Source organism: Pelodiscus sinensis, chromosome 3 (genome assembly GCF_049634645.1).
Source record: "Pelodiscus sinensis isolate JC-2024 chromosome 3, ASM4963464v1, whole genome shotgun sequence".
NCBI classification, from domain to species: Eukaryota; Metazoa; Chordata; order Testudines; family Trionychidae; genus Pelodiscus; species Pelodiscus sinensis.
In genome coordinates, this window is record NC_134713.1 from 166747841 (window position 1) to 166759993 (window position 12153).

The following is a 12153-nucleotide window of genomic DNA, read 5'->3' on the forward strand; positions in this document are numbered from 1 at the left end:
GGAAAACATCAGTGTAAAAATCACACTTGTATCTGAAGTATCCAAGAGGTTAGCAGTTAGTCTGTATCTACAAAATAGATCTTTGCCCACAAAAGCTTATGCCCAGATAAATTCTGTCAATCTTTAAGGTGCCACAGGACTCCTTGTTTTACTTGTTTGAATCTATTTTACATATTGTTGCTTGTTTTCAGTTTGTTTAGTTGATGCATTTAAGAACTTTTGGTGGTCAGCTTGTATTCTTGTCCATACTCAAGTTTCCACTATTTCCTGTTTGTTACGACACTGAAAAGGATCATTTTTTTTAATATGGAGGCATGTGATTAAAAAGCTACCAAAACCGACATAGGGTCTCAGACAGAAGGGATCTTGTGCTCAACTGTTTTTCAGTGTACTAGATTTCAAATTAACAGTGCCTTCTTAATTATATGAAAATCATTCATACAATGAATTGATGAACCACTTGCTAAATTATCAACATATTCATACAACCTTAAAAGGGATATTTCCAGACTAGTCTTTTTAAGAGTTAATTTGAGAACTATATTCTGTAAACAAAAAGGAGTGGTAGTTAAAAAATTATTAGAAGTCAAAAAGTCATTTTATGTCAATATTTTCTTTAGCTCTCATTGTATTAAAGAGAATTAGCATGTTCTTTTGTCATTTTTGAAGTTTCCCAGTGTTTCATGGCTAAAGTCTAAGGCTCCTAGTTCTTCAAATACAAGCACATTGCAAAATAAGAAGTTAATGGACTACTTGCATGTATAAAGTTAAGTGTGCACATGAGCTTCCTCACTCGCTGATAATGTAAAAAATCAATTTGAATGTGGCTGCTTCTAAAACCAGAATTATTGTATATATTTAATTCTTGATTTTGCTTACTTTTTCAGTATTATAGTTTTTCACTGAAAATGTAGGATTAGTATCAGTGTGTACTAGATGTGAAGACTGAATCTTGTCTTTCAGAGATCAGTAGTGACTGGCGAAGAGCTGATGCAACTTGGACTAAAATGCAGGAAGAAAATGTTATTCCTCGTGAGAGAACATTAAGGTTACTAGCTGATATTCTTAAGAACAATGGTCAAGAAGTACCATTTGATGTACCTGAGGTAACTTGGGTTTAACTTTATACACAAGTGCCACATTGTGTTCCTTTTGTTTGAATCATTCTTTTTTTCCCCATATCTCTTCATGTTGTATGATTTTAATTAAACCATTTACTTTGTTTTAAAGATCTGGTATGAAGACTGTGTAGAATCAGCTCCTGTTTCAGAAAATAACCCTGAGAAGAAAATATTGATCCTCTGCAAAAAGGGCAATATCCAAGGTAAACTGAAAACACATCTTTTTTCATTTGGCTTAAAAACGTTTTATTAATCAACAAAACGAACCAATAGTCTCGGGCACCTAATGCAATAATAGAGTCTAGACTCCAGGGTTTAAAATTACAAGTAGTATTTTTTGAATCTGTCCGGCAAGTCTGTGCTGGGTGCAGCATCCAGTTGTTCTGCAGTATCCATTGTATAACATTCATTTCTGAGTTGTATTGGTCAACTATTGAGGGGTAACAATAGTGATCAGTAGATCACAATAGAGATCAGTGTTAAAGACCAATATGAGGTCTTTCTCTCAGCACTGATAACTGTCCAAATAGCTTGGTTTATTTTAAAAAGAAAAAGTTTAGTAACCATTGCTATTGTGTGCTGGTTTATTTTAAAAAGAAAAAGTTTAGTAACCATTGCTATTGTGTGCTGGTTGTTCATTTCATATATTCTGTATCTAATCCTTGGATGTATAAGCAAGAAAATATCAACTATGACTAGGGAGACTGTATTATCTATGTATGCTGCATTGGAGAGTCCTTTACTGAACTACTATGTCCATTTCTGCTGTTTACACTTTGGAAAAAAAGTTGATAAATTGGAAAGGGTTCAAAAAAGAGCAACAAGAATATTTGAGATCTGGAAAACATGTCTTAAATATGACTGTAAAGAGCACAGTCTATAATCCAAGGGAAAGTTAAAAGGTGACTTGATCACAGTCTACAAGTATCTATTTGGGGAACAGATTTGATAGTTGTCAGCTCTTTCATATGCCAACAAAAAGTATAATGAGATCCAGTGATACGAAGTTGAATATAGACAAATTCAGACTAGAAAAATAAAGTATAGGTTTTTAACACAGAAAGTAACTTGAAAAACATTGGACTATTCCAGGGTCCGCCACTGAAGCCAGTAAATTAATTTGAGATATCTTTTTAAAAGATAAGCTATCGTTGGGGCCTTACCAAATTCATTATCCATTTTGATCAATTTCACATAGTATTTTTAAAATCATAACATTTTATGAATTCAGATATTTAAACTTGAAATTTCACAATGGTTGTAAATTTACAGGTCCTTTCTAAAGAATCCCAACCAGTGGGGAAAGTGAAGCCAAACTGGCCCTCTCTTTTCCTCCTGTTAAATGCTCTCCAGGGAAATCATGCAGCAATACAGGTTTTTATCAATCTTTAGGGCAGAGGGTGAATAGGCCTTACCTTTTAAAGACCGTTTTTATTCCTCCTTAGCCTAAATACACATGGCTGATGGTTATATGACACAAGGAAACTTCATTAGTTGGGTGAAAAATGCCAGCTCCTTTTAATGTGTAATTTGTTGGATGATTAAATCTTACAGATATGTTCTTTTGGAGCTCTATGCCAGTATTAAACTCTGCAGGTTGAAACTACAGACTCCTACGCCGTTTCAGTGTCTCATTTCTGAGACAGCATAGACTACAATCTGCTACAGAATTGTTTTGTTCGGTTACTGGAAAAACTGATGTTAAAGCACCATTGAACTCCCAGAGGCCTGATGGGGGGGGGAGGGGGGAGTGGTTAGGCACATGTACACATGAACTGTGTACACAAATGTAGGATATATAGCATGTGCACTCCCTCATGTTGTGTTCTGTGTAGCACATTAATAGTAATTTCTGTATTATGGCAGATTTAAGAGCTTCTTCAGAATGTTAATTTTCATACCAATAAATTTGGGGGATCAAAAGGCAGGCTTGAAAATGCATATAGCTTAGGAGGATCAGGTTCTGAAAACAGAACTAATTAATTTTTTCTTTGGAAAGTGTTGGGGAATAGTTAATATTGATTTAATGCCCTTTATAACCTAAAAAAATTGTAATTTTACCCCTATTTGTAAATAAGGTTTGAATTTCTTGAGGTAGGTTCCCGCTTCTAAGATATACAGTTAAAACAAACAAACAAACAAACAAAACCCAACAACCCTGCACCAATGTATTACTGATCACCCTGAGCACTTTGAAACTGAATTTACCCGTAGATTGTGATTGCTCATTTTACAGTTACATTCTGTTGTGTTCCTGGTAGATGATCCAGACCTGCCAGATACTAACAATGAGAATTTAATAGGAAAATATTTTGCTGAAAATACTGTGAAATGTGTCGTGTGCATGTATTTAAAATCCTATAAAAATTCACTTGTCAACTTTATGTAAACAATGTAATGTAATTTTGATATGAATACAATAGGTTATTGTATAATTTTTTCTTTCAAGACTTTTTATTAGAAGGTGAACTTATCAGTTTAGAATATTAGTAATATAATTAGATTAATTCCTTGGCAGGGCTCTGTTTTAAAAGTCCATTCTTCGTGGTTTTTTATTTATGCAAAACAAAATGTTCATTTTACTGACTTGACTCTGCATTGTTATAAATTGGTCTTTTGGATAGTGTGTGCATGTGTCCAATCAGAGGACATTGCTGAGCCAAATGTGACTCTGTTGTGAGAATTGAAATTTTGTATTAGTGAATTGTCACATTTCTAACAGCTTTCTCTACTTTAAAGTGATAATACAACATACGATTTTTATGCCAGATACTCTTTTGAATGCTAACATACTTGAGTAATTTGAGCACAGCATTCCACGAAAAAATGACAGTTTGAGGAATAATAAACTGATAATCCATATTTGGGAATCTGATCTCCATTTGAGGACTCTTTAGTCAGCTTCAGATAGGCAACTCAAATAGAGTTGATGGAAGATAATGCCACTTTGTTTTTAGAAGGCAAGCAGTGAGGCAATTATGAAATATTTTCCCATTTAGAAGGAAAAAATAAAATAATTACAGCAGGTTGGCCAAAAGGATTATATATATAATCCTCGGTGTCTAAGAGCTAAGGTGCGCATGATGCTTCAGCCCTGCGGCGGGTTGGTGGGGCTGGGGACAAGACACTACAGTACATAAACCCCTTGCCCCAGTACCTTGCCACAGAGCAGAAGTCCCACACGCCCCCAGGCAGTCTGGTAATCAGAGAATGGGAGGGAGATGCGCTGTTCTGTGAGCCACACTTTTAACTGTAAAAGATTCGCATGTGGCTCAGGAGCCACAGTTACACCATGTTTCTGTTATAGAAACTAGAGTTTTGAGGGTACGATATGAAGACTAGTTAAGATTTTTAGTATTATGTTTAATTAACCAAAACCTCTGGAAGTCTCAGAGGTGTAGAAGTAATATTGAGGCTTGTCATTTATGGGTTTACAGCTCAGGAGCTCTTCAACTCATTAGCTCTTCTAGTATTCCTGTCACCAGATGGCAGTGTTATATCTACTGCACACATCCATGAATAACTGACGTGCAAACATAGGGTTCTACCATTGATTTCAGTGGGGCTACGATGTTATCCTTGGTATATTATATGTACAGTTATTATCTCTTGTACTCCTGGTGGAAATCTGAGCCATCGCACGTAAACAGAATTTGTCCCCCACAGAATTCTTTGCTTCCCCACAGAAAAAATACTTTCTAATGGGGAAGCAAAGAGAAGCCACAAAAGCGATTTTGTGACCCACCTCAGCAGTATGTTTTGGGTGCCTGGGGCAGCTGGAAATGAGGTAAATCATTGTGGGGTATGGGATGGAAGCGGGGAAGACCCAGATGGTGGCTCCTACCCTGTTCCAGGTTCAGCTTTTAGTCCCAGCTGGACTGGGAAATACAGGACTTCCTTGTTCCCTGCATGGCATTCAGGGCTGAGTCAGAAACACCCCCAGCTGCAGGAAACTCTGCAGAGTCTCCTCTTTCCACCACTTCATTCACCCATTGCTCCTCAGCTGCAGGGGGAGGGATCCCTTTATAGGGAACTACTCTCCTGTCTACCCACCCCAAACACCTACATGACCAGTCTCTCCTGCTGAGCCTCATTCCCTGCTTTCTGAACCTACCAGTGAGCCCCACTCCTTCTGCCCCTCAACTACCCCAATGAGCGCCAGTCAGTTGCACTTGGGAAATGGGAGACCTCTGAAGTCCCCATCTTACAGGTGTCCTCAGACGAGTCCGTGGCCAGTATGTGAACCACCACACTCCCTACCTTGGACAGCTGGGGCCACCAGGACCTCTTAAGATGGGTGGCTCAGAACCTCAGGCTGTAGGTGGATTAGATTTGTTGAGGATGCGGACCCTATAGTCCCGAAGGGCACTTCCAAAGTTGCCCTCCCCTTCATTAAAATTATCCATAATAATACTAAGGTGCTGTGGCAAATCCCAACATCCATACCCCCCTACCGATAAAAGGTCTCAATGCTGTTTCTTGATTCTTCCCCTCCCCCCACCACCACCTTTAAGGGCTATGAACATCTCTGTGCATGTCTGATGTCGGGGTCCCTTGTGGTGGAGACTGTAAATCACAAGGAATGCTAGGGACAACGTGGACTGGTGCCCAAATCGAAAGACACAAAAACGCTAGATCTCTTTGTGCATAAGGTCTATTCTGCAGGGGTTTTACAATTATGGGGGCCAGCCAGGAAACGCTGTTGAGCTGCTACTCATTTAACTCTTGGGCAGCCTTGCCAAATTCCAGGAGCTTCTTCCTCCTGACTCGTGTCAGGAGTTCACCACACTGGTCGAGGAGGGCAAGCTGGTTGCTAGGACCTTCAGCATACTCCGCCTCCCATACTATGTCCACAGTCGTCGTCATGAGAAGGGGCTCATGGCTGCAAGTCTCAAGTATTCCTCTGGAGGTCCAGACAGCTTTGCAAGATTGCCCCTTTAACTGCTTCTGGCTGCTTGCAGAAAATATGGAATCTCACCTGCACAGCCTGAAGAAATGACTCTCTCATGTCTGAGGATCCATACCTCAGAGAAAGTCCTTTAGACCACCGGCTCCTGCCTGCTTCTGTTCTGGTCAAGCCAGGCAGAACTTGTCCAGGCACTGAGGCCAGAATCACTGATGGTGCCAGCCTCTCTCCAACTTGGACCAGGATCTGGGAGGCCCTAAGCAATTCCCAGGCTCAAAACCCAACTTTTGAGGATGCACCTGAGGGCGGAGCACCAGTTCCCAAGCTGGGAACCTCAGACCGCTGAGTTCTAAGCATTGTGGTGGTAGGATACTCTGTCCAGTTGCTTTCCCTCCTTTCTTGTGCCCAAAGCACCAGGGATTAGCTATTTCATCTGTTAGGGTCCACCTTGCAGCCCCCTCTATTTTGCATTCAGGGAAAGGATTTTTGAAAATCCTATGGTAGGAAAGTTCCTAAAGGGCCTGGACCTTGATTCCAAAAACTTGATTCCTCCCTGGGGCCTCCTAGTCCTTTCTAAACTGCTGGTGAGTCACCTGTTGGAATGCACATGAGCAATTAAAGGAAGAAAAAACCTTTACCTTCCTTTCATACTATTGTTCTTCAAGATGTGTTGCTCATGCCCATTCCAAATCCCACCCACCTCCTCTCTCTTAGAATAAGAGGCGTCGGCAGTGTCTTATATACCATGCTACAAAGGCGCCACTTCAGGAGGCTCCACAGCTGAGTGCTAAGTGAAAAATTCTCCAATCATGCAGGCAGCATATGCCCACTAAGGGTACATCCAAACTACATCTTTTTTGATAAAGGGATGCAAATTAGACTTATCGAAATTGTAAATGAAACTGGGATTTGAATTTCCCGTGCTTCATTTATATAATGGCGGCCGCGCTTTTTTTAAGAAGCCGTGTTTTCGGGGAAAAAATGCGGTCAAGACGGGGATCTTTCAGCATAAATGCCCTGTTTCAATGAATAAATCTTTCTAAAATCTCAAAATGTGGTCTCAGGGTATGTCTACACACAGCAAAAGTTGTACATAGTTCAGCATACCTGAGCTAGTCTGAATCCAACTAGCACAGTAGCAATGAAGAAAGTATAGTACTGCTTCAGCACAGATAGTACAAGCCCAGCATTGGCCTTGGACTCTGCTTTCTATCTTATTTTGAAGCCTCTGCTGCATGGTCTTTAATACTATTGTTACCTACACTAGCTAGATTCAGTCTAGCTTGGAAAGACTCATGGACAGCTTTTGCTGCGTAGACATGCCCTTAGAGTCAAGTCATCATCAGGTTCAGACAAGACGGTATGGTCACACTTGCAGTCTTGAGACTGTGCATGAAAAATTGGTGAAGGTGTGTCCTGAAGTTTCCTTTGGTTGTATTGTGTTTCCTTTGAGGTTAAAATTCAAACAAATTATTTCCCCCTTCCCATGACAAGTATGAGCAAAAGTATTTTTCATATTTGATGCATTACATTTTAATGTTAATCTTATTTATTATTAAGAATATGTTCTAAATATTGATATAGCTTAAAGTTTGAGCTCCTAGTTTTTATATTTCAGTATGTCACATGTAACATGCAGCTGCACAGTTCCAGATATTAAATTTTTTGTGTGTTCTTCATTGCAGTTTTCTAGCATTCACTGTAGTCTGGATAACCATTTCTGCTGGATGTTTACAGCTGCATAATCTTGTTTCAAAAAATAAATGACTAAAAAGTATGGTTATCTTTTCTCTCTCTCTCTCTCTCTCTCTCTCTCTCTCTCTGTCTGTCTCTCTCTTTTTTTGGGGGGACGTCTTTTCATACACTGACAGTTATTGTGAATGTGTGAAATAAAACTGCTAATCAGTCAAACAAATGCAGCTTAGTTTACTTGTTAAATATCTGTATATTTGTAAATTGTATGTTTTTACATAAATCTTGTCGTAGCCAAACATTTGATCTCCCAGTTATGGAATCCCTGCCTATATTGGCTGAATGCTGTTGTGATGATGCGCCAAACATTGTAACTATCTACCCCAGAATTAGGTGTTGCTTCAAAAAACGTTAGTTCTCTCTTTCTCATGAACAGTTGTTTGGAGGTGATTTTTATTGTAAACGAACTACAGGAAAGAGGATTGAAACATTTTTTTTAGAGTTAGCCTATCTGACTTGTTTTTTTGAGTGTAAGCAAAAATGTAACTTATCTGGATTTTATAGGAAACAATTTAAATATATATACATTTTTAGAAACCTACAACTTTTGGCTCTGTGGATAGGAGTAATCATTCAAACCTGGGAAAACCAACAATTTTCTAAAATATAGCTTTAGACTAAAAGATTTAAGAAAAGGAGGAATAGATTTATGTTTAAGATGCCGTCTTTTTGTAAATAAAAAGAGATGTGAATGCTCTTTATATGCCACTTCAATGCAATGTGACATCTCAATTGGTTTTTTTTTTCTCTTTGTAGAGGCATACAATATTTTACTGGAAGAACAAAAGAAAGATATTATGTTTCCTTCCTTTACATATTCCATTCTTATAAAAGCATTGCTGGCTGAAGGCTGTCTTGAGAAAGCCATCAATGTGAAAAACATGTAAGTTTTTGTTTTTTAAACCCATAGCTCTGTTCTAAAACTGTCTGCTCATTATGTTGCATGAAAATTATTGTATTTCCTTTAGAGTAAAGTCCTAGCTTCCTAACAAAAAAATGGGCCCCAGTTGGAAACACAATTGTATAGTGAATAATGCATTGGTCTTTTATATGTCCTAAATCGAAAAGAAGTGTGCACAGTATCGAAATATTCTTTTTTCACCTAGCCTTGGTTTTGACTTCATTGAATCATGTAGTTGTACCATGTGTTTTAACTACTGCATATAACTCTTGTTGTATGCTAGTTACTAACACATGATCCTACTAAATTAGGGTAAAATCTTAAAATACCTAAATCCCATTTTCAAAAGTGATTTAGTAACTTCCAAAAGTGACTTTCCAATGCTCCTGTCATCTGAAGAAGTGGATTGTGTCCACGAAAGCTCATGATACCATTTTGTTATCCTTTTCGGTGCTACTAGACTATTTGTTGTTTTTACGGACTAACTCGGCTACCCCTCTGAAGTTTTAGTAACTCTAGTTACTAAAGGTATAGATTAGCTAGCAGTGTCACCAATGTAAGTCGGGTTGTTAAACAGTCTGGAAATCTGATTATATGATGAGATTACTATCCTTTTAAAATTGATTTTAAAAAAAAGAGTTGCATAAATGGTTAAAATATTTAACTGAAAAGGTGCCTTGTAATAAGGACTCATTTTTAAAATTGTCTTTATTGAAAAGTAGGAAAGTAATAACTTAATTTTGGTAGATTATGTCATCAAAGGAAGCTTGAGGAGAGCAGGAATTTAAAAGCAGTGTGATACCTTTTTTGGGGGTTAAAACAAGAACAATGGAGAGAAGTGCAGCATATATATCTAAAAGAAAATTATGAACTGGTTACATACAATATCTTTGTGATTTTTAAACAATGTGTGTCACCACAAAAACTTAGTTTCTAGTTTTTTTTAAAATGCTCCAAAATATAGTATATTCATATATTTTCTCTCTTTATTAAAAAAAAAAAAATTCTGTGGGACGACAGAGAGAGGTTATCACGTTACTCTGCATCCCACCTGCCTCCTCCCTTTCTTTCCCCTTCCCCCATCCCAGCTCTAGCCTGACCTTGCTGCTTCCCCTCGCCACTTGGAATTGCTATTTTAAACCAAGCCCCTACTTCCTTTCCTCTACCTTCACCTCACAGGGCTTACAGTGCCAAGAAACATGGCATAGGAGCTGACAGGCCCCACATCGCAGTCGTGACAGTCCAGGAGCGGAGAGGGCGGTGCGGTGCTCAGGACAGCAGCCTGGGGACAGGTGCTAGGAGCGGGGCTCCCAGATGGGTTTATGTGCCTGCAGCAGGCTCTTGGGGGCTCCCCCATTGCCAGGCTCTTGGGGAGCCAGACTGCGGTGCCCAACTGCCCAGAGTCCGGCTGCCTCTGTGGAGACTCACCCCTTCCACTGCAGCTCCCTGAGCTGCCTGGGCAAGCTGCTACACTGACCTGTCAGCTCCTTCCCTTGCACTCCTGGCAGGCGGACGGGTGGCACTGGGCTTTGTGCGAAGGGTTGGGGTGGTGAGCAAGGCAGGCAGGACCACATGGGGGAGATCTTGGGACAGCGCCCCCCTGCACTGCTGTTTTCCCCACCTCAGAAGGCTACAGTGCTCCCAAACACAGGGCAAGCACCCCTGTGTCTCCGCAGCCACGGGGCTTAGAGTCAGGCTTGACGTGTTCCACAGCCTGAGGGAAGGGTTAGGTTTGTGGGGGAGAGAAGGGGCCCGGGCTGGCGGGGCGGGGGTGGGAGAAGGAGCCCAGACTGGCTGCGGTGCTCCTTGACAGCTGGGGGTGGAGGAGAGCCAGGTTTGGCAGCCACAGCGAGCAGGGGGCACAGCCCCCTTGTACTCAAAAATAAAATAATGTTCACGATTGTGCCTTAAAAAGTTCTTGGCATTAGGAGAAATGGAAGTAGGATTTAGCCAGTAGCTCCATTCTAATTTGTCAGACTTCTAAACCTAAAGTAATAAACAATACATTGTTTGGCAGAGTAGTTCAGAAAAGTGTACCCTTCTGAAATACCCATAATGGCAGTCTTAATGAGCCCATACTGATTAACTCTTGCTGGTATTTCTTTACAGGATAATGATTGAACAATATATGGATGGGCCTTTCAGTAACAAAGGAGTAAAATTATAAGTACTTAGATTTTTAAAAATTACTTTGCGGAAGCAAACTTTTTTTCTAAAAATGCCTAGATGGTATATCAAAATAGTGAATGGAATCGAAAGGCTATCTGTGGTGTGAACAATTTAGGACACATGTTGTGTATGCTTGACAAATTTCTGTATGCTGTAAACTTTAGGGAACATGGGAGTCAATTTTAACAATCTCATTTACTGAAAGAGTATTCTTACAAGTACTCCTAATTGTGTGCAGTGGCCTGAAAATTTTCTCTCTCCCAATATTTACACTAAAAGATGTGAAAGGTAGTTTCATTTGTATAGACTTGCTTTTTTTTCCTGTGTGAAGCCAAATTTGAAATTTTACAAATATTTAGAGAACATTGTATGATTTGTTTGTAATAGTGTAAGTAGCCTAACAAGCATTTTTAACATAAAAAACAATTTTATTTTTAAAATTAATATCTTGGTATTAGGGCTGGAAAGGACTAATGTTGAATTAAGATGATGGTATAAGGAAGCAGCATGTCCAGGAGTTTTCTGATATCTTGGTGCAACCAAAGTGTTGCTGCCTTATGATTCTAATGAATTTTAGGTGTGTGTACTGCATTTAGTTCAAGAGTTTTAAAAAAGAAATTTAGTAGTATTGGAATGAGGGATTAGTGCTGTAATAGTGACTAACATCTATTTAATCACACTAAAGATTGGAGAAAGTAAATCCTTTGTTATATGTAATTTACAGTCTCATACATGAATTGTTGACTTAAGGGCTTTGACAGATGGGACAAAGGGGGGAAAAAGCGGAACTGAGCAATGGGTGCTTAGGCAGGGATTAAGAGGATTGGTTGGGAGAGTAAGAAAATCCTGAGTCCAGTGACTGCATTTGTGAGTCCTAGAAGCTGAAAGTGACTGAGAGGATAGTCGTATTGTGTACTCTGTGAAGGATTTTCTTGGGATTGATGAGAATAATTTAGCAATGACCCTGCTTACCTCCCAATCCGCTCAGCTCATAAATTCAAGTAGGTAGGCTGCTCAGTTGTTTGCCACAAGATGATCATTGAGGTTTATCTTGATTGCTGATATGGCAAATGGCAGTGCCCCTTTTTTGTGGGGGGAGATTTTGTAATCTAGAAATGAATCTTTTGTAAAGTTATCTTTATGTATTAAAAATGAGCTTAAATTTCATTAGAAATAGGAACATTTTGCAAATGTAAAATAGATGAGATTGCTGGTTAGTCTTCATTAAAAGCATACGTTTTAGGTTATGAAAAGCAATATTGAAGTGCTCTTTGCCATAGATGTGTGACTTTTTGCATTGCAAG

The 12153-nt window shown here is 39.3% G+C and overlaps 1 protein-coding gene across 2 annotated transcripts in view; it reads left to right on the forward strand.

The window, feature by feature from the left end:
• LRPPRC (leucine rich pentatricopeptide repeat containing) overlaps window positions 1-12153 on the forward strand; it is a 163366-nt gene that overhangs the window by 110978 nt on the left and 40235 nt on the right. For both annotated transcript variants that reach the window (XM_075925421.1, XM_075925422.1), the window contains exons 28-30: window positions 964-1106; window positions 1231-1324; window positions 8536-8662. In XM_075925421.1, coding sequence (XP_075781536.1) covers window positions 964-1106; window positions 1231-1324; window positions 8536-8662 — 364 coding nt within the window. The remainder of the gene's footprint in view (window positions 1-963; window positions 1107-1230; window positions 1325-8535; window positions 8663-12153) is intronic.